The 24,127-nt window shown below is 36.1% G+C and overlaps 1 protein-coding gene across 1 annotated transcript in view; it reads left to right on the top strand.

Annotated features, from left to right (window-relative positions):
* FSIP2 (fibrous sheath interacting protein 2) overlaps positions 1-24,127 on the top strand; it is a 142,996-nt gene that overhangs the window by 45,879 nt on the left and 72,990 nt on the right. Inside the window, exons 10-11 of the mRNA XM_027964787.1 lie at positions 4,991-5,103; positions 6,058-6,103. Of these exons, the coding sequence (XP_027820588.1) occupies positions 4,991-5,103; positions 6,058-6,103 (159 nt within the window). The remainder of the gene's footprint in view (positions 1-4,990; positions 5,104-6,057; positions 6,104-24,127) is intronic.

The following is a 24,127-nucleotide window of genomic DNA, read 5'->3' as shown; positions in this document are numbered from 1 at the left end:
ATTCCTCTGCCCTTTGTTATTAGGTACCTTATATATTACGTCTACATACACCAAACACCCAGTCAGACAAAGTAATCATTATTTAAATAACTAAATAGAGGTAGACAGTTTATTATATTTAGTCAAATAATTTACATTTTGGTTGCCTTTTAACTCTTGATGTTTCTGGTTATTTTTATTCTTTCTTTCTTAACTTTTTTTCTACTGGAGTATAGTTGATTAACAATTTTGTGTTAGTTTCAGGTGTATAGAAAAGTAACATATACATATATCTATTCTTTTTCAAATATTTTTTGATGTGAAGAAATTCTTAATTCAGTACAATAAAATCTTACATATTTTCATTATAGTTTGTATATTTTGTTACTTTTTCAGGCTCATTTGTATGAATTCTCTTTGATATTGAAAAATTATTAATCTTTTACTTTATTTGTGGGAAATATTTTCATCATTTTGTTAATGGCATTTTTAGCCTTTCTTCTTAAACATTTCAAACAGAAGCAAAAACCAACAGAATACTTATGTGCCTCTCTTTCAATTTCAGCAATTCATGGACTATTTTGTTTTGTCTGTGCCTTCAACTTCTCCCTGGTGCCCTATTGTTTTAAAGTACATCACACACATTATTTCATCCATCAGTATATTATTATGTACCTAAAAGATAAGGATTATTTTTAATGCATAACCACAATACCATGATCGTATTACACAAATGAATAAGTCATTAATGTAAAGTAAAAGAAAGTGAAGCCGCTCAGTTGTGTTCAACTCTTCGTGACCCCATGGATTGTAGCTTACCAGGCTCCTCCGTCCATGGGATTTTCCAGGCAAGAGTACTGGAGTCGGTTGCCATTTCCTTCCCCAGGGAGTAGATCGAACCCACGTCTCCTGCATCATAGGCAAACACTTTACCCTTTACCGTCTGAGCCACCAGGGAAGCCCTTAAGGGAAGTCCTTAATGTAATCAGACATTAAATCACTATTCAGCTTTCCAGTAATCTCATAAATATCACAAAAATATTTGGAAGTTACTTTAAATCTATATTGACAAATATTGCAATTGTTTGTATATCTTCTGAGTCTCTTTTAATCTATGGATTCTCCTTCCATATATCCCTCTTCTTCCCTCCTTCCCTTCCTCCTCTTTTTCCAAGCCACTGTTTATTTGTTTCAGAAATTGAATTGCTTGCCTTGTTGAGCTCTTCAGTGACTGAGCTTTTGCTGATTGCATCTATATGATGTATGTTATTTCTTCTGTATTTCTAGTAAAGGATTAGTTTATTTACTTTCAGGTTCAGGTTCTTTAGCAAGGTTGATTCATAGTAGCATATCTTTCTATTAGGAAGCACCATAATATTGCAGTGTTTTCCTCTTTGTGTTATTAACAGCCATTTGTGCTCAAGGCCTGATCTATGAATTAATTATAAGTTTCAAAATTGGGTTATTTTAATTCCATCATCTCTCCTTTATAAGTTAGAATGGTCTAGCCCCAAGCATTCAGTACCATTAGGGGTTCAGCTTGGGGAACACGTGTATACCTGTGGTGGATTCATGTTGCTGTATGGCAAAACCAATACAATATTGTAAAGTAATTAGCCTCCAATTTAAATAAATTTATATTTTAAAAAAATTAGAATGGTCTAATAAAAAGAAATTTACCCTCAACTTCTGATTGGTTACATTGTGATACAGGTATTTAAGAAAAGCAGACTGATGCTTAATATTTTAACATCATTTATTAGTTTTCAAAATAATGAATTATTTCAGTAGCGTCTTCCATGCCTGTGTGCTATGTCGCTTCAGTCATGTCCAGCTCTTTGTAATGCTATGGACTGTAGCCCCCAGGATCCTCTGTCCACGGAATTGTCCAGGCAAGAATACTGGAGTGTGTTGCTATGCCCTCCTCCAGGGGATCTTGCCGACCCAGAGATCAAACCTGACTCTCTTGCATTACTGACAGTTTCCTGCATTGCAAGTGGATTCTTTACCCACTGACCTACCAGGGAAACTGTCCATAATGCTATTACTGTGCTTGTTGATGCTGAAATAAACAAGCACAATAATTATATGCTGTGCTTGTTTGTGCTTGTTTATGCAGCTCTAGCAGGTGAGAGCCCCTTCAAGATAACTCTTGAATCCTTTTTGACACAACCCTATTGATTTTTGTTAGCTTTCTTGTTAACTGAGAAGCTTAGCCTATACACATTCAGTTGTTTTCAACCAATGAATTTCATTGGCATCTTTGAAAAGATGAAGTGATATATATAGTTGGACCTATTTCTACACATGCTGTTTTGTTCCATGGGTCTGTTTGCCCTTATGTGAAAACAGTATTCTATTAATTACTGTAACCTTATAATGAGTCTTGAAATTTGGCAGTTTGAATTCTCTAACATTAATTGTTTTTTCTCGGTTAACTTGGTTGTTCTAGGGCCATTGTGTTTCAATAGAAATTTTAATTTTTGATTGAAATATAGTTTATTTATAATATGTTAGTTTCAGGTATAAAAATGATTCAGGGTTTTTTTTATAAATTATATTCCATTATAGGTTATTATACACTGTTGAATATAATTCCTTGTGCTATACAGCAAATCCTTGTTGTTTTATCTATTTTATGAATATAGTTTGTATCCATTAATCCTATACTAATTTGTCTCTCCCTTACTCCGTCTCCCCTATGGTAACCATGTTTGTTTTCTAAGTCTGTAAGTCTGGTTCAATTTTGTAGAGATTCACTTGTATCACCTTTTTTAGACTCCACATATAAGTGATATCATGAAGTATTTGTCTCTCTCTATAGTCTTCCCTAGTGGCTCAGAGGTTAAAGTGTCTGCCTCCGGTGCGGGAGACCCGGGTTCGATCCCTGAGTCGGGAAGATCCCCTGGAGAAGGAAATGGTAACACACTCCAGTATTCTTGCCTGGAGAATCCCATGGATGGAGAAGCCTGGTAGGCTACAGTCCATGGGGTCACAGAGAGTCGGACACGACTGAGCGACTTCACTTTCACTTTCATATGACTTATTTCACTAAGCATAATATTCTCTCTAGGTCCATCCATGTTACTGCAAATGGCAATATCTCATTTTTTTATGGCCACATAATATTAATATTCCATTTTGTGTGTATGTGTGTGTATCTTAAGCCAGTCATTTGTTGATGGGCACTTGAATTATTTCCATATTTTGACTATTGTAAATAGCAGTGCTGTGAACATTGGCATGCATGTATCTTTTCAGCTCTCCAATTTCTACAACTGTCATTTGGAATTTTTGTGGGCTCACCTTACATTTCTTTTTCTTGCTGTTCAGGACTTCTGGAACAATATTGAACAAAAAGGTGATTGTGTACATCCTGATCTTGTTCTAAAATTTAAGGCTAAGTGATCAATATAAACTAAAATATTAGCTCTAGAGATCTGAAGATAACTTTTATCAAAGGAAAGACATATCCTCTCATACTTGCATTCACTAAAAAGTTTCATCATGAATGGGTGTTGAGTTTTCCCATGTTTTTCCTTGCATCTTGGAGATAATCATCTAGATTTCCTTGCTCTTTGCTCCTACTGTGGTAAGTTACTTGGACATATTTTTGAATAATAATCCACCGTACATTCTTGGGATAAGCATCACTTATTCATTATGTATTATTTTCTAATATATACATATATATATAGTGAGATTCAGTTTATTTATAAGTTTTACATCTTTCAGCATGGGAGGATATTAACTGAGTTTTTCTTGTAATGTCTTGTAATTTTTATATGATTTTTATATGTGAGTGATTCTAGTCTCAGTGTGAGTTAGGAGATGAGTTCACTCCTCTTCATTTTTCTGGATGAATTTGTGTAGAATTAGTGTAAATTCTTCCTTTAGTATGTTGTGCAATTCAGAAGGAAAGTAATTTGAGCCTAGAGTTTTCTTTGCAGAAATATTTTAAAGTACACATTCCATTTGTTAAATAGATATGATGTTCTTCATATTTTCTATTTGTTCATGAATGCAGTTTGGTCATTTTTTGTTTTTGATGGAAATATATATCTCATTTTATAACTTATTGCTATACCTTTTCATAATTTATTGTTTTTAGCATTATCTATAGACTCTGTTATGCCATTATCACTGTGTCTTTTTTTCCTGATTATTCTGACTCACCAGCTTTATTTAAACTGTTTACTTTATTTTCTCTTGTTCTTCTATTTCCTTTTCACTTGGATCTTATTTCTTTTCTTCTGCCTATTAAGTGTGACAAGGTTGTGGAAGAATTAAAACTTTGATACACTGCTGAATAGTATGATATGGTACAACCACTTTGGAAAACAGTTTGACATTTCTTAAAAATTAGACATATGCCTACCATATGACCTAGCCATCTACTACTGTGTATTTACTCAATAAAAATGAAAACATATATTCACAAAAACTTGCACAGGTAGATTCATAAATATTTGTAAGTTGCCAAAACTGTAAATCCCAAACAACAGGGGAGTAGATAAAAATAACTGTGACACATCCAGTGCAATGGAATAATTTTTAGAAATAAAAGGAATGAATTTTTAAAACATACAATATTATGTCAAGTGAAAGAAGCCAGGCATAAAAAGAATACATACTATATGATACCATTCCTATACATGCAATATTATGTTGAGTGAAAGGAGCCAGGCAAAAAAAGAATACATACTATATGATACCATTCCTATTGCATTCTAGAAAATGCAAATTCTAGAAAATGCAAATAAATCTTGTGTTAGAAGTACAGAGCAGTGTTGTCAGAGAATGCAGAGAAAGAGATAGATGGATTACAAAAGTGAATGAGAACTTTCAGGGGGTGTTATAAATTTTATTTTGGTTGTAGTGATGGCTTCACAGTTATGAGCATATTTTTAAATTCAGGATACCATACAGTGAAGTACAGTTTATGTTACTTCAATTATACTTCAGTGAGTTATTTTTAAAAATATGCTGTTTCTCTTCCATTTACTTTTAGAACCCTGCACAAACACTCTTCAGAGATCTCTAAGTAGTTCAAAGAATGTTGCCAAAAAACCTGTACCTGCTGTTGTTTGTCAGCCAGATGCACAAGGTGATGCTGAACAAAAGGTATAAAATTATGTCTCAAACTTTTGTATGCTGATTATTAATTTATCTAGTTAACTGTTACTTCTATGAACCACCTCCTTCTCTAGCATGTTAACTTATCTGTTAGGTATATTAGGGTCTATTCCTGAGAACTGATCCTTTCCCCTATATGTGTTGATTTCTCTTTGTGCTAAACTCACTATGTAATTTGCAGAAACTAATCCAAACAATCATTTAGCAACTTCAATGATAATATCTAATATCTATTGAGCATCTGTTGGCCAAAGCACTCTGGCTTGTTCCAGAAGGAAGGGAAAATGAATAAACCGGTCACATAGGATACATAATCTTTCCTCTTGAGGACTTATTGTTTAGGAAAGCAGACAGACACACACACACAAAAATGTTTTACAGTAAGTAAAGAATATGGAATGATACATTTTATTTTGATTCTAAGTAATGTGTTTTTAAAGCATTAATTGGATTAGAATAGTTTGGATTGTATTTCCCTGAAGCAAAGCAAATGACTAAAGTTTTTAGAATCAGCCATTAAATAGATTACCATGAATTTAAACAAAGTATGGAATACTGGAAGAAGAAGTGAAGTCACTCAGTCATGTCCGACTCTTTGCGACCCCTACAAGGCTGTAGCCTACAAGGCTCCTCTGTCCATGGAATTTTCCAGGCAAGAGTACTGGAGTGTGTTGCCATTTCCTTCTCCAGGGGATCTTCCCCACTGGCCACATACTAAACTCAATTTTGAACTAGTGAAATACCTATAGAACTAGTACCTACCTGTAGAAGATACCCTACGAGGCTGGTATTAAGTATTGCCCCTGAGACAGTTTTCATGAGAGAGTTAGAAGATTAAAGACAAGAAAATCTGTATTAATTTGGTTGATTGATGGAAGGCAAATCTCTTTAAGAAGTAAAGTTACTAATGAATGTTCTTATCGTTAATGTTGTGCCATTTAGAAAAATGGAGAGACAAGTGAAAAACCAAGTGTTTTTGATGATAGAGGTAAGAAAATAAAAAACATTTTATAATTGTTCTGTTATCTGTTAAGTACCTAATTATGGTTTCACCATATAGTTTCTCAAGTTGTTTTATTTGATTATAAAAATCATGTTTTTTTTGGAAAATAAAGCATGATATGAAACTATTTATGAATTTTGATTTTTTAATTAGCTTATATATTTGAATGATTGCTTGATGAGGATGGTTTTTGAAAATTTTGAGGTGTGGGCAAGTTAGAATACCTGCTGTAACTGTTCCAGTGATAAGTAGAGAAAGGTACTGTGGTTCAGTAGGTTACAATACAGAGCACTTCCCAGGAAGGCCCTCGTGTTCCACTGCCATATATTCCTCATAGACAATATATCCTAATTTGTATCTCCTCTTGAGTGGAATATACAAAAGCTAAGTTTTTCTGCATGTTGTTAGATTTCTGGAAGTCACTTAAAGCACTCCCATGCATATCCTACAGTATACACACATAGAAAATGCTAGAACCCTCCATGTAGTACCCAATGACCACCTCAGATTCAATACGAAAATCAAATTCTTCATCCTCCTGTTTTTACCCAGGCATAAAACTTGACTAATCTTTGACTCTTCCTCTTTCTTAAATTTTGTATCCCAATATTACCAGTCTCTGTCTAACCTACCTCCTTAATTCCTTTGCCCCTCTCCTCTTTTCCATTTCCACAACTGCTGACTTTGTTTTGTCCATCCTTGAATATTTCAGTAATCTTTCCCCAACCTCTTCCTCTTCTTTTTAATCTACTATATGTTTTGGTATAAAAGCAATTTTCCTAAAACACAGTTTTGGTTATTCCTCTATTCAAGTTGTAAATGGTTTTCCATTGCAAACTGAATGAAATGCAAATATCCAGTTAAATCTGCCAGTGGTTTGTGATTATAGGAATTAAATTAGCATAGTAGTATATGAATTAAGATCAGAGGTTAAGGATTTCAGACTTGGTTTTGAGGGCAGTGGTGAGCCATTGGAAATTTGTAGGCACTGACCATCAGCAAAGCGCATGTTATTCTTGGTGATACTGCCTTAACTTAGGTGAATCCCTGATTGATGTAACCCAGTGATTGAGCTCAGTCAGCAGGGAGAACATTGAATCAGTTCTTTTCACGAACATTCATCCTTAATCCAGCAATATTATCTTTTTGTATGTAATTGTTTCTCTTCTTTGTCCAGGGGAGCCTTTTGTCTCAACTCAAAATTCAATAATTTCACCTCAGAATTCAGCTACAAGAAAGTTTCCCAGATCTTCACTAATGTATTTGAATCATTCAAAAGTTGAGGTATATAATATTTCCTTTGCTCCAAATGCAAATAATAAATGAAATACTATTTTATGATCATCATTGGTTAAAAATATTCATTCATGAAGCAACTATATAGAACAACTTTACTCAGTGAAATTAATCATATCATAAAATTCCCCAAAATAGGCTGCAACATATATTTCATGGTACATACCTGAAACCTTCAGAGAAAGTATCAAATTAGGCTTATTTGATTGGGCTTTGGATAGTGCTGATAGATTGTTCTGAGACAGACCATCTCTTCCCATTGCCTTTTGACTAATGATCAGTTAATTGCTTTTGAAAAGTTACCAGCAAAAGTTAAGGGTGTGACATCTGGGTATAACATAGATATATAGATACCTTTCTCTATGGGTTGCCAACTTGCTATCACAGAAGTCAAAAACCACATCTTCCATTACATTAGCAGCACAGTGTTAACTGGTTGAACTCTTAAAAAAGTTAACATGATTTGAAAGAGATTTCAGTATACTGAAAATTTATTAAAATTTTTCTGAATGAATTCTATTTGATTACAGTAGAAAGTAGCATCATCTTCCATGTCCTCTAATGCATAATTTTTCAAAGAGTCCATTATATAAATTCACAAATGTGTGATTAATATAATATGCTTTTCTGTAGCACAGTTTTATTATGAACAAGCAGTTTACGTTTCGATGTTCTGCTGTGTTAATAACCACATTAAGCATGAAAAAGAGCTTTTTTTTTTCTTACTAACTCTTAACATCTAAAGTCCTCATGTTGCCCAACAAATATTAAAGACTATGTCATTTACTAAAAACCAAAACAACCACAAAAAAAATGAGAAACTTTTTTAAATACATTTTATTATTGACCTTTTTTGAGTAATGTGTGTATTCTTAAATTTGTCAACCATATTTCTTGAAAAATGAATATTAAACATCTACAAATATCTAGTTTATTATGAGAAATACCATTAGAATTTTATTATGAAAAGTATTGCATCCTGTTTCCAACATGTTGTGCAAAGCTTACCACTGTCAGAAAATGTATGTCTGATGGCCTGTGTTCAACTCTTGGATCTGGGAATTTAAAATGTCTATTGTGAATTCACTGATTAGCTCTAGTAATCAACGAATTCAACAAAGTTGCAGGATACAAGGTCAACACACAGAAATCACTTGCACTCCTATATACTAGCATTGAAAAATCAGAAAGGAATTAAGGAGTCAATACCATTCACCATTGCAACAAAAAGAATAAAATATCTAGGAATAAACCTACCTAAGGAGACAAAAGACCTGTATACAGAAAACCGTGATGCTGATGAAAGAAGTCAAAGATGACATAAAGAGATGGAGAGATATTCCATGTTCCTGGGTAGGATGAATAAATATTTTGAAAATGACTATAGTACCAAATGCAATCTACAGATTCAATGTGATCCCTATCAAATTACCGATGGCATTTTTCACAGAACTAGAACAAAAAATTTCATGATTCATATGGAATAGCCAGAGCAGTGTTGAGAAAGAAGGATGGAACTGAAGAATCAACCTTCCTGACTTCACACTATACTTAAATGCTACAGTTATCAAGACAGTATGGTACTGGCACAAAAACAGAAATATTGACCATTGGAATAAGATAGAGAACCCAGAGATAAACCTACATACCTATGGGTGACCTTATTTTTGACAAAGGAGGCAAAAATATACAATGGGGCAAGACAGCCTCTTCAGTAAGTGGTGCTGGGAAAACTGGTCAGCTACATGCAAAAAATGAAATTAGAATACTTCCTAATGCCATACACAAAGATATGGATTACTCAAAATGGGTTAAAAGCCTAAATGTAAGACCAGAAACTATTAAACTCTTATAGGCAGAACACTCAATGACATAAATCAAAGCAAGATCTTCTGTAACCCACATCCTAGAGTAATGGAAATAAAAACAAAAATAAACAAATGGGACCTAATAAAACTTAAAAGCTTTTGCACAGCAAAGGAAACTACAAACAAGGTGAAAAGACAGCACTTGGAATGGAAGAAAATGATAGCAAAGGGAACAATGACAAAGAATTAATTTCAAAATGTACAAGCAGCTCATACAACTCAATACCAGGAAAGCAAACAACCCAGTCAAAAAGTGGGAAAGGAACCTGAAGAAACATTTCTCCAAAGCAGACATACAGATGGCTAGCAAGCACATGAAAAGATGCTCAACATCACTCATTATTAAATAAATGCAAGTCAAAACTAAAGTGAGATACCACCTCACACCAGTCAGAATGCCCATCATTGAAAAGTTTACAAACAATAAATGTTGGAGAGGGTGTGGAGAAAAGGGAACCCTCTCGCATTGCTGGTGGGAATGTGAACTGATATAGCCACTAAGGAAGACAGTGTGGAGACTCCTTAAAAAGCTAGGAATAAAACCACCATATGACCCAGCAATCCTACTCCTAGACATATACCCTGAGGAAATCAAAATTGAAAAAGACACACGTCCCCCAGTGTTCATTGCTGCACTTTATACAATATCTAGAACATGGAAGCAACCTAGATGTCCATCGACAGGTGAATGGATAAAGAAGCTATGGTACATATATACAATGGAATACTACTCAGCCATAAAAAGGAACACATCTGAATCTATTTAATGACGTGGATGAAACTGGAACCTATTATGCAAAGTGAAGTAAGTCAGAAAGAGAAATAGAAACATAGTATAAAAAGTGAAAGTGAAAGTGAAGTCGCTCAGTCGTTTCTGACTCCTTGCGACCCCATGGACTGTAGCCTACCAGGCTCCTCTGTCCATGGGATTTTCCAAGCAATAGTACTGGAGTGGATTGCCATTGCCTTCTCCAGGGGATCTTCCCAACCCAAGGATCGAACCCGGGTCTCCCACAATGTAGACAGACGCTTTACCGTCTGAGCCACCAGGGAAGTCCAAATATATTATACTGACACATATATATATATATGTAATCTGAAGAGATGGCACTGATGAATTTATTTTCAGAGCAGCAGTAGAGAAACAGACATAGAGAACAGACCTATGGACATGGTGGGATGAGAGGAAGGAGAAGGGGAGATATGAAGAGAGTAACATAGACATTTATAATACCATATTTAAAAGAGATAGCCAATGGGAATTTGATGTATGACTCAGGCAACCCAAACAGGGGCTCTGTGACAGGCTGAAGGGTGGGAAGGGAGGGAGGAGACATGGGTGTACCTATGGCTGATTCTTGCTGATATATGACAGAAAACCACAAACTTCTGTAAAGCAAATTATCCTTCAGTTAAAAAAATTTTATTTTTAAAGTCTATTGTGAAATTTCCTGGCACTCCAGTGGTTAGGACTTGGCATTTCACTGTTGGAGGTCTGGGTTTCATACCTGGTCTGGAACTTATGATCCTGCAAGCTACACAGTGTAGCCCCCCAAAAAGAAAAATCTGTTGCACCTGATTCACTGCTCTCAAACTCTCATATATTCGGAGAATCTGCACTCTGCCTTCCAGCTCTACTTAAATGTTTATTCTTTTGGTGTTTTAAAAAAAAAAAAGTACCTGTTCATTTATTCCATTGAGTTAGCTTCCTTACTAATCAGCACACTCCAAAGATAGTTAATTTAACAGTAAATCATATTGTGCAGAAAAGAACAGGCTTGGGACTACTGAATTCATTGTGGCTTGCTTGCAAGACTGGCCTTTGGCTAGTGTTTGGGAACTTGGCTTTTCTAACATTCTCTAACTGATATGAAAATTCCCTAATTGAACAGGTACATACATGTACCTAGACTCTGCAGAAAATATGATTTTTGTTGAACATCTGATTTCCTTTTGGGAGGCTAGAATTTCAGATATGCATTAGGCAGAGGATGGCTTCATGATGAACCTTCAATAAAAAACTTTTAAGTGCTGAGTTTCTAATGGATTTCTGAGGCCAAAACATTGTATACATGTACTTTTATTGCTGGAGAAAAGAGCACGTTCAAATGCGTCATTTCACAGGCAGGAGAAAGCAACTGTGCTTTTATTTTCCCAGACTCCTGCTGGTCTTTCCCCCTTACTTATCCTATAGTGTATCCTTTTACTATTAATATAATAAATATTAGATGTGAATACAACTATATTCTGAGTCCCTTGAGTCTTTGCAAATTACCACGTGTGCATAGCCTTGTGGCCCTCCTATAATATAGCTATAAACTTGCCTAATTCTGTAAATAATAGATGTAATATAACCATCAAAGTGTGTGTATTTCTTTAAAAAATTACATTTAAGAGAAGTTCTCAAAAATAATAAATATTTGTGTTTTAAATATATAAATAATAGATGATCAGATCCTGGAAATAATTATTTGAAGATATTTGTTTTATTGTTTGTATTATGTAGAAGGAGATAAATGTTGACTGGAATGGAAGATCAAAGAGAACAAGCCTGTTTTGCAACCCAGGTAAATATCAACAGCTATTGAGTAAATCATGCAGTCTGTTAATTCATTTTTTCAACTAACATTTATTGAGCACCTGATTCATGCCAAGTATTGTGCTAAAGACTGAAAAAAGAAAATGCATAGTTCAGTTATATTGTAGTAAGGAGATAGACATGACAATAATCACAACCCAATAAGGTAAGTACAATAAAGAAAGTAAGTGTGCATACATATCGGAGGAAATATAAAGAAAACAGTGCCTAGGTCTACCTAGGGTCCTCAGAGAAGCCTTTACAGAATAGGTCATAATTAAGACATGAAGGAGGAGAAGGAATTTTCTATTTTAATTTTGAGAAAATTGATGCTTTTAAGATTAATTTTTCTTTCTCTAAATATTGAGTGCCTTTCTGTGGAGAAGTTGCCTTGAATATTGTTTTACTATATACACATATGACACATAAATATGTGAAACATGATATAGATTGGTTCTGTACGTGAGTTTATTCCTAAGTAATTTTATCATTTTTATAAATATTTTTCTATATTCATGTATAAATAGGTTCCTAATGCTAGAGAAACACAGTAAAGTTTTTCATTTTTATTGAATTGCCTTATGAAAATCTCATTAATTTTTAACATTTTTTAATATCTCTTTTTTTAAATAAATGATTATATGAGAAAATTCTTAAAAATTCCCAAGTGTTTGTGCTCATTTTAATATCCTTTCTAAAAATAATTACTGGAACTTCCAATATAAGTGGCATGGTAGTTAACAATATGCCTGTTAAATTTGTGGTTTTACCTGAAATAGTTTTGATGTTTCACCATATAGGATATTTGCCATTGCTTTTGGTAAATATACCTTTATTATCTTTAAATAATGTTTTTCTATCTTATTAGGAATGTTACAGCTGAAGATGAAATTATGAATTTATTTTATGAAATAAAGTCATTTTAAAAATCTTTTCTAGTACCTATTGATATAATCATGTGATACTTTCTTCTTTAATTTATATGGATCATATTGATAGATTCTATCATATACTATTTTCCAATTTCAGAAATAAATTGCACTCATGTTTTACTTTTGTATATTCTTTAAATTGAAGTAAAACATAATCAGAAAAGATTACAAAACAATATACAGCTTAATGAATTAACAAAGGAAAACACCTATGAAACCACAACATAGGAGAAATAGAACATTGCAAATCTAGTAGAAGGAAAACCTAGTTATACACACTCCCAATCAATATTCTCTCTTCTCACAAAATACTGTCATTATCTTGATTTCTGATATAGTTTATATATATATATGTTTATATATATATTTTTGTATATATTAGTGCAGTTCCCTACCATCTTCTTATCAAACCAATACTCCACTGTCCCAATTCCAGAAGCCTTTTAACATATCTTGATATCCAGTAAAGCAAGTAGAGTATCTTGGCCCTTTGCCTTTCCATATAAATTTTACAAGAATATATTTGTTTCCTTTAATTTCTCTCAATAATATTTATGCTTTTGTGTCTTAAATATATCTCTATTGGATTTATTTCTGGGAGCTTGATTTTTTTAATGATATTTTAAAGAGTATCTTTTAAATTTGTAGTTTTATATTTATCAATAGTCTAATGAAATAAAATTGTTTTCTATATTAGTCAGAAACCTGGGTAACCCCAATTATTATTTCTAATAATTCATTTGCAGATTATTTTAGACTTTCTACATATATTATTGTTCCTTACAAGTGTATTTCTTCCTGTTCAACCATTTATCTATTTTTTTACATATATATTTTAACTGTCTAGTAGCATTAGTGTGTGTTGAACAAGGCAGTTTTTTATTCCCAATCTGAGAGTGAAAACTTAACAAAAATGTCTGCTTAATTTTTTCTTTTTCTTTTTGGATCTTAGCATATTAAGGATGTTGTCTTAAAGCCTTAACCTGCTAACCAAAATCTTTCATTACGAATGGATGTTGAGTTTTTCCACTTGGATTTTGCTTTTGTTTTACATCTATTGAGATGATTATGATTTTTTTCCTTTATCTGGTTAATGAATTGTGTTAATTTTTCAAAATGTTGCTCCAATCTTTTCTTGAAAGAAAGTGCAAGTGTTAGTCACTCAGTCGAGTCCACCTCTTGGCGACCCCATGGATTGTAGCTTGGCAGGCTCCCAAATCCATGTAATTCTCCAAGCAAGAATACCAAAGTAGAGTTGGTTGCCATTCTCTTTGCCAGGGAATCTTCCCAATCTATGGATTGAATCCAGGTCTCCTGCATTGCAAGCAGATTCTCTACCATCTGAGCTACCAGGGAAACCCAGTCTTTTCTTACTTCAAATAATAATCATATGATCATTATGTATTATTTTTCTCTGCACCTAGATTCAGTCTACTTAAGTTTTGTTTTTAACTTCTTGCTTCTGTAGTGATGACAGTGATTAGCTTATAATTTTCACTGCTCATACCTTTTTGACATGGTTGTGCTATGGTTGTTCTCATTAGTGTTTCATCCTTTATTTTCTTCTGGAAGAGCTAGGTATAATATTGGGATTTTTTTTTCCCCTTACACATTGTATAGAATTTATTTGTGAAGCTATCTGGGCTAGGAGTTACTTTGTTATGTAGTTCTTAATTACAATTTAAACGTTTTTTTTTTCATTTTTGAAGTCTGTTGAATTTGTTTTTTTTAATTTATTTTTCAATGAAAATTAATGTTTTTAATGGTAAAAGACACAATTCACAAAGAAGATAGATGTCAGAAACCATTAAATACCTAATGACAAAGATACATAAAGCAAAAATCAGAAGAAATAAAAGGGAAATGAAAAAAGTATATAATCATGGTGAGACATATTAACATTTCTCTGAGAATATTTTATCTAGTGCAGAAAAGAATAAGAATAGTAGCATCTTGAATGATGTCATTAATAAATATCCTACACAAATATGTTTAAATTCTGTGTTTCATATATTGTTATTAGAAGTCCATAGGATATTTAGGAAAACTGGCAAAAAGATAAACATTACTAAATTTTAAAAAGTAGAATTCTTTTTTGTGTGATTCAGTTATAATATATACATATATTATTTTAAAATTATTTTCCATTAAAGGGTATTACAAGATATTAACTATAGCTCCTTGTGCTATACAATAAGCCTTTGTTGCTTGTTGCATGTCTATTTTTTAAATTAGAAATCTAGTATTCTATTTACAGTAAACCAAACAAGGAGAATCAAAATGTCATAAATATTTTAGTTAGGCAGAAATTCATAAGTTTTCTAAAATATATGTTATACACATTATTTATATATGTGTGTACAAGAGGTTTTCTACTACACATGATAAAGGCGTGAGAAAGAACATAAAAAAAGAGATGGGAAAATTAGAAATCATAAACCAAATGAAATGGGAGCACTGAAACTGAAAAGTGACACAAACTAGATGAAAGTAAAATACTTCATATAGTCCAGTTGTTTTTAAATATGACTGCTCATTAGAAACACATCTGGAGCCCTGGCAAAAGGAAAAGCCATACCTGGGCATTTGTATTTTTCAAAAAATTCCAAGATACTTCTGATTAGCATCTGGATTTTAAAAAGTTATTACAGGTTTTTCTATTAAGTGGTAGTTTGGGTGATACAGAATTCTGTTATTTTTCTGTTAACCAGTCATGATACAGTGGTATTGAGTAATAGTTACATAATTGCTGTAGTGAAAGATGTTGATCAGTTTTGACAATCAATAGCCAGCCAAAAAATAAAGATAAATACAATCACAAGCCATAATGGGAACATCATTAACCTAACAATATAAAATAATTACATACAATTTGGGGGGATCAAGCAGAGTGATGTGGTAAGCGGAAGTGAATACATGCACATGTTTTCATCTCCTTAGCCAATCTATGTCTTTTGATTGGTGTACTTAATCCATTTACATTTAAGGTAATTATGGATATATATGGGCTTCCCTGGTAGTTCAGCTGGTAAAGAATCTGCGTGCAATGCAGGAGATCCCAGCTCGGTTCCTGGATAGGGAAGATTCCCTGGAGAAGAGATAGGCTACCCACTCCAGTATTCTTGGGATTCCTTGGTGGCTCAGACAGTAAAGAATCTGCCTGTAATATGGGAAACCTGTGTTTGATCCCTGGGTTTGGAAGATCCCTGGAAGAGGGCATAGCAATCCACTCCAGTATTCTTTCCTGGAAAATCCTCATGGACAGAAGAGCCTGGTGGGCTATAGTCCATGGTGTCACAAAGAGTTGGACATTACTGAGCAATTAAGAACAACATATGGATATGTATGATCCTATTATCATTTCCTTAATTGTTTTAGGTTTATTTTCTGTAGATAAGTCTTTTCCTTGTTTCCTGCCTAGAGAAATTCCTTTAGCATTTATTGTAAGGCTGGTTTGGTGGTGCTGAATTATCTTCACATTTGCTTGTCTGGAAAGCTTTTGATTCCTCCATCAGATCTGAAAGAGAGTCTTGCTCAGTAGAATATTTTTGGTTGTAGGTTCTTCCCTTTCATCACTTTAAATATATCATGCCACTGGCTTGTAGAGTTTCTGTTGAGAAATCAGCTGATAGCCTGATGTGAGTTCCCTTGTATGTTACTTGTCATTTTTCCCTTATTGTTTTTAATATTTTATCTTTGTCTTTAATTCCTGTGAGTTTGAATACTGTGTGTCTCAATGTGTTCCTCCTTTTATTTATCCTGCCTGGCACTCTGTGCTTCCTGGACTTGGTTGACTATTTCCTTTCCCATGTTAGGGAAGTTTTCAGCTGTTACCTCTTCACGTATTTTCTCAGGTCCTTTCTCTTTCTCTTCTCCTTCAGGGACCCCTATAATGAAAATGTTGGTGCATTTAATGTCCCAGAGGTCTCTTTGGCTGTTTTCATTTCTTTTCATTTTTTTTTTCTATATTCTGTTTTGTGGCACTCATTTCAGCCATTCTGTGCTCTAGGGCATTTATCTGTTCTTCTGCCTCAGTTGCTGTTCTGCTACTAATTCCTTCTAGTGTATTATTCATCTTTTTGTTCTTTAATTCTTCTAGGTCTTTGATAAACATTTCTTGCATCTTGTCAATAATTGCCTCCATTCTGTTTCTGAGATTCTAAATCATCTTCATTATCATTATTCTGAATTCTTTTTCTGGAAGGTTGCCTATATCCATTTTATTTAGTTGTTTTTCTGGGATTTTATCTTGTCCCTTTATCTGGGATATAACTTTCTGCTTTTTCACACTGATTAACTTTCTGCAATTTGCTTTTTGCTGTAATCACTATGGGGATGTGGTTCTTCTGTCTACCCTCTGATAGAGGAGGTTAAGAGGTTTGTGTAAGGTTCCTGATGGGAGAGACTGGTGGTGGGAAAAATTGGGTCTTGCTCTGGTGGGCAGGGCCTTGCTCAGTAAAACTTTAATCCAAATATCTGCTGATGGGTGGGTTGTGCTCCCTCCTAGGTTTTTGGCTTGAGACAACCCAAGGCTTTATGGTTATCCCCTGGAGAAGGAAATGGCAACCCACTCCAGTATCCTTGCCTGGAAAATCTCGTGGACAGAGGAGCCTGGTGGACTGCAGTCCATGGGGTTGCAAAGAGTCGGGCACAACTAAACAAACTATTGCACTGTAAGCTTCCCTGGTGGCTCAGAGGTTGCAATGCAGAAGACCTGGGTTCGATCCCTGGGTCAGGAAGATCCCCTGGAGAATGAAATGGCAACCCACTCTGATATTCTTGCCTGGAAAATCACATGGGATGGAGAAGCCAGATAGGCTACAGTCCATGGGGTCGCAAAGAGTCCGACATGACTGAGCGACTTCACTTTCTTTTCAATAGAGACCTCCAAGAAGGTTTACACCATGGGAGACTGGTGCTCCCGTTCCTGTGGTTCCCCCGTTCCTGTGGTAAGCCCCTGCTGAACCTCCACAGGAGACTGTCCAACACCAGCAGGTAGTTTTGCTTCAGATTTCTGTGGGGTCACTGCTCCTTTCTTCTGAGTCTTGGTATCACAGGGTTTTGTTTGTGCTTTTCAAGACTGGAGTCTGTTTCCTCCAGTCCTGTGAAAGTATTATAATCAAATCCCTCTGGCTTTCAAGGTCAGGTTCCCTGGGGAGTCCCAGTCATTGTGGGATCGCCAGGCTTGGATGCCTGATGTGGTGTTCAGAACCTTTACAAAGTGGGAGAACTTCTTTGGTATTATTGTTCCCAATTTGTGGGTCACCCACCTGGTGGGTGTGGATTTGATTTTATCATGATTGTGCCCCTCATGCTGTCTCACTGACATCTTTTCTTCATCTTTGGATGTTGGCTATCATTTTTTGGTAGGTTCCAGCATCTTCCTGGAGAAGGCAATGGCAACTCACTCCAGTACTCTTGCCTGGAAAATCCCATGGATGGTGGAGCCTGGTAGGCTGTGGTCCATGGGGTCGCTAAGAGTTGGACACGACTGAGTGACTTCACTTTCTGTTTTCACTTTCATGCATTGCAGAAGGCAATAGCAACCCACACCAGCGCTCTTGCCTGGAGAGTCCCAGGAATGGCAGAGCCTGGTGGGTTGCCGTCTATGGGTTCACACAGAGTCGAACATTACTGAACCGACTTAGCAGCAGCAGCAGTAGCAGCATCTTCCTGTCAATGGTTGTTCAATAGCTAGTTCTACAATTTAAAAATTTTAAATATAGGATCAATTAGCTATTTGTCTTGGTGGTAAGTTATCTTTTTCTTGAAATTGATAAACTTCCTTAAGTTTCCAAATGTATTAGCATAAAATTATCCATCAGTTCAGTTCAATTCAGTTGCTCATTCGTGTCCAACTCTTTGTGACCCCATGAATCACAGCACGCCAGGCCTCCCTGTCCATCACCAACTTCTGGAGTTCACTCAGACTCATGTCCTTCGAGTCAGTGATGCCATCCAGCCATCTCATCCTCTGTCGTCTGCTTCTCCTCCTGCCCCCAATCCCTCCCAGCATCAGAGTCTTTTCCAAAGAGTCAACTCTTCACAGGAGATGGCCAGAGTACTAGAGTTTCAGCTTTAGCATCATTCCTTCCAAAGAAATCCCAGGGTTGATCTCCTTCAGAATGAACTGGTTGGATCTCCTTGCAGTCCAAGGGACTCTCAAGAATCTTCTCCAACACCACAGTTCAAAAGCATCAATTCTTCGGAACTCAGCCTTCTTCACAGTCTAACTCTCACATTCATACATGACCACAGGAAAAACTATAACCTTGCCTCGATGGAACTTAGTCTGCAAAGTAATGTCTCTGCTTTTTAATATGCTATCTAGGTGGGTCATAAGTTTTCTTCCAAGAAGTAAGCGTCTTTTAATTTCATGGCTGGAATCACCATCTGCAGTGATTTTGGAGACCAAAAAAATAACATCTGACACTGTTTCCACTGTTTCCCCATCTACTTCCCATTAAGTGATAAGACCAGATGCCATGATCTTCGTTTTCTGAATGTTGAGGTTAACCCAACTTTTTCACTCTCCTCTTTCACTTTCATCAAGGGGCTTTTTAGTTCCTCTTCTCTTTCTGCCATAAGGGTGATGTCATCTGCATATCTAGGGTTATTGATATTTCTCTTGGCAGTCTTGATTCCAGCTAGTGTTTCTTCCAGTCCAGCGTTTCTCATGAAGTACTCTGCATATAAGTTAAATAAGCAGGGTGACAATATACAACCTTGACGTACTCCTTTTCCTATTTGGAACCAGTCTGTTGTTCCATGTTCAGTTCAAACTGTTGCTTTCTGACTTGCATATAGATTTCTCAAGAGGCAGGTCAGGTGGTCTGGTATTCTGATCTCTTTCAGAATTTTCCAGTTTCTTGTGATCCACACAGTCAAAGGCTTTGGCATAGTCAATAAAGCAGAAAGAGATGTTTTTCTGGAACTCTCTTGCTTTTTCCATGATCCAGCAGATGTTGGCAATTTGATCTCTGGTTCCTCTGCCTTTTCGAAAACCAGCTTGAACATCTGGAAGTTCACGGTTCATGTATTGCTGAAGCCTGCCTTGGAGAATTTTGAGCATGACTTTACTAGCATGTGAGATGAGTGCAATTGTGTGGTAGTTTGAATATTCTTTAGCATTGTCTTTCTTTAGGATTGGAATGAAAAGTGACCTTTTCCAGTCCTGTGGCCACTGCTGAGTCTTCCAAATTTACTGGAATATTGAGTGCAGCACTTTCACAGCATCATCTTTCAGGAGTTGAAACAGCTCAGCTGGAATTCCATCACCTCCACTAGCTTTGTTCTTACTGATGCTTTCTAAGGCCCACTTGACCTTACATTCCAGGATGTCTGGCTCTAGATGAGTGATCACACCATCGTGATTATCTGGATCATGAAGATCTTTTTTGTACAGTTCTTCTGTGTATTCTTGCCACCTCTTCTTAATATCTTCTGCTTCTGTTAGGTCCATACTATTTCTGTCCTTTATCAAGCCCATCTTTGCATGAAATGTTCCCTTGGTATCTCTAATTTTCATGAAGAGATTGCTAGTCTTTCCCGTTCTGTTCTTTTCCTCTATTTCTTTGCATTGATCACTGAAGAAGGCTTTCTTATCTCTTCTTGCTATTCCGTGGAACTCTGCATTCAGATACTTATATCTTTCCTTTTCTCCCTTTGCTTTTCGCCTCTCTCCTTTTCACATCTATAAGTCCTCCCCAGACAGCCATTTTGCTTTTTTGCATTTCTTTTCCATGGGGATGGTCTTGAGCCCTGTTTCCTGTAGTGTATCATTTATACACATACACACGCACACACACATGCACACACGCACACATGGTGGTCTGCTGCAGGGATAGGGGCTCTGGGTGCCACAGACTTGGGTATGGCATAAGCCCTCTTGGAGGAGGTGCCATAAACCCTACCATAGGGCTACCAGAACTTACACCAGACTGGGAAATAGACTCTTGGAGGGCACAACAGAATCTTGTACACTAGGACCCAGGAGAAAGGAGCAGTGACCCCACAAGAGACTGTCACAGACTTGACAGGAGTCTCCAAGCAGAAGCGTGGGTCGGTGGTGGCCTGCTGCAGGGTTGGGGGCACTGAGTGTAGCAGTACATTCATGAGATCTTTTGAGGGAGGTCACCATTATCTTCATTACCTCCACCATAGCTTGGCCCCAGGTAAATAGCAGGCAGGGAACACAGCTCCACCCATCAATAGAAAATTGGATTAAAGATTTATTGAGCATGGCCCTGCCCATCGAGGAAGACCCAGTTTCCCCCTCAGTCAGTCTATCCCATCAGGAGCTTCCATAAGTATCTTATACTTTTCCATCAGAGGGCAGACACTCTGTAAACCATAATCACAAAAACTAACCAATCTAATCACATGGACCACAACCTTGTCTAACTCAGTGAAACTATGAGCCATACCTTGTAGGGCCACTCAAGATAGACAGATCATGGTGGAGAATTCTGACAAAACATGGTCCACTGGAGAAGAGATTGGTAAACTACTTCCATATTCTTGCCTTGAGAACCCCATGAACAGTATGAAAAGGCAAAAAGATAGGACACTGAAAGATGAACTCCCCAGGTTGGTAGGTGCCCAATATGTTACTGGAGATCAGTAATGAAACAACTCCAGAAAGAATGAAGAGATGGAGCCAAAGGAAAAACAACACCAAGCTGTGGATTTAACTTGTGATAGAAGCAAGGTCCAATGCTGTAAAGAGCAATATTGCATAGGAACCTGGAATGTTAGGTCCAAGAATCAAGGCAAATTAGAAGCGGTCAAACAGGAGATGGCAAGAGTGAATGTTGACATTTTAGGAATCAGCTAACTAAAATGGACTGGAATGGGTGAATTTAACTCAAATGACCATTATATCTACAACTGTGGGCGGGAATTTTTTAGAAGAAATGGAATAGCCATCACAGTCAACAAGAGTCTGAAAGGCAGTACTTGGATGCAATCTCAAAAATGACAGAATGATCTCTGTTCATTGCCAAGGCCAATGATTCAATATCACAGTACTCCAAGTCTATGCCAAGACCAGTAATTCTGAAGAAGCTAAAGTTGAATGGTTCTATGAAGATCTACAAGACCTTCTAGAAAGTGAAAGTCCCTCAGTCGTGTCCAGCTCTGTGTGACCCCATGGACTGTATAGTCCATGGAATTCTCCAGGACAGAATACTGTAGTCAGTAGACTATCCTTCTCCAGAGGATCTTCCCAACCCAGGGGTCAAACTCAGATCTCCTGCATTGCAGGCAGATTCTTTACCAGCTGAGCCTATAACTAACACCCCCAAATGATGTCCTTTTCATTATAAGGGACTGGAATGCAAAAGTAGGAAATCAAGAAACATCTGAAGTAACAGGCACATTTGGCTTTGGACTACAGAATGAAGCAGGGCAAAGGCTAATAGAGTTTTGCCAAGAGAATATAGTGGTCATAGCAAACACCCTCTTCCAACAACACAAGAAAGTATTCTACACATGGACATCACCAGATGGCCAACACTGAAATCAGATTGATTATATTCTTTGCAGCCAAAGATGGAAAAGATCTATACAGTCAGCAAAAAGCAAGATGGGGAGCCGACTGTGGCTTAGATCATGAACTCCTCATCACCAAATTGAGACTTAAATTGAAGGAAGTAGGAAAAACCGCTAGATCATTCAGGTATGACCTAAATCAAATCCCTTATAACTATACAGTGGAAGTAACAAATAGATTGAAGGGATTAGATCTGATAGAGTGCCTGAAGAACTATGGATGGTGGTTCATGACATTGTATAGGAGGCAGTGATCAAAACTATCCCCCCCCCCAAAAAAAAAAAGGGAAAATGGTTGTCTGAGGAGGCCTTAGAAGTAGCTGAGAAAAGAGAAATGAAAGGCAAAGGAGAAAAGGAAAGATATATCCATCTGAGTGCAGTGTTTCAAAGAATAGCAAAGATAGCTAAGAAAGCCTTCCTCAGTGATCACTGCAAAGAAATAGAAGAAAACAATAGAATGGGAAAGACTAGAGATCTCTTCAAGAAAATTAGAGATACCAAGGGAACACTTCATGCAAAGATGGGCACAATAAAGGTCAGAAACTGTATGGACCTAATAAAAGGAGAAGATATTAAGAAAAGGTGGCAAGAATACACAGAAGAACTACACCAAAAAAATATTCATGACCTAGATAACCACGAAGGTGTGATCACTCACCTAGAGCCAGATATCCTGGAATGCAAATTCAAGTGGGCCTTAGGAAACATCACTATGAACAAAGCTAGTGGAAGTGATGAAATTCCAGCCGAGCTCTTTCAAGTCCTAAATGATGCTGTGAAAGTGCTATATTCAATATGTCAGCAAATTTGGAAAACTCAGCAGTGGCCACAGGACTTGAAAATGTCAGTTTTCATTTCAATCCCAAAGAAAAGCAGTGCCAAAAAGTGTTCAAACTACCTCACAATTGCCCTCATCTCATACACTAGCTAATTCTCAAAATTCTCAAAGTTAGGCTTCAAATGTATGTGAACCAAGAACTTTCAGATGATAAAGCTGGATTTAGAAAAGGCAGAGGAACCAAAGATCAAATTACCAACACCCGTTGGATCATAGAAAAGCAAGAGAGTTCCAGAAAAACATCTATTTCTTCTTCATTGACTATGGTAAAGCCTATGACTGTGTGGATCACAGTAAACTGTAGAAAAATCTTAAAGAGATGAGAATACCAGATCACCTTACCTGCCTCTGAGAAAGTTGTATGCCTGTCAAGAAGCAACAGTTAGAACTGGACATGGAAAACAGACTGGTTCCAAATTGGGAAAGGAGTACATCAGGAATGTATATTGTCACCTTTCTTATTTAGCTTATATGCAGAATACATCCTGTGAAATGCCAGGCTGGATCAAGCACAAGCTGGAATGAAGATTGCTAAGAGAGCTATCAATAACCTCAGATATGCAGATGACAACCACCCTTATGGCAGAAAGTGAAGAGGAACAAAAGAGCCTCTTGCTAAAAGTGAAAGAGGAGAATGGAAAACCTGGCTTAACACTCAACATTCAAAAAAACGAAGACCATGGCATCTGATCCCATCATTTCATGGCAAATAGATGGGGAAACAATGGAAAGAGATTTTATTTCCCTGGGCTCTTTTTCTGATATTTATTAGTATACAGACACATAACTTATTTTTATATACTGATTTTGTATGCTATATCTTTACTAAATTTGATTATCTCCAAGTTTTTTGGTCCATTTTTTAGGATATTATCTATATAATATTATGTCATCTGAAAATAGAGATTATATTCTTTCTTTCTTTCTTTCTTTCTTTCTTTCTTT

This window comes from Ovis aries, chromosome 2 (genome assembly GCF_016772045.2).
Source record: "Ovis aries strain OAR_USU_Benz2616 breed Rambouillet chromosome 2, ARS-UI_Ramb_v3.0, whole genome shotgun sequence".
Taxonomy (NCBI): Eukaryota; Metazoa; Chordata; class Mammalia; order Artiodactyla; family Bovidae; genus Ovis; species Ovis aries.
Note: the sequence above shows the minus strand (reverse complement) of the source record. Positions and strands in the feature narration are given on the sequence as shown.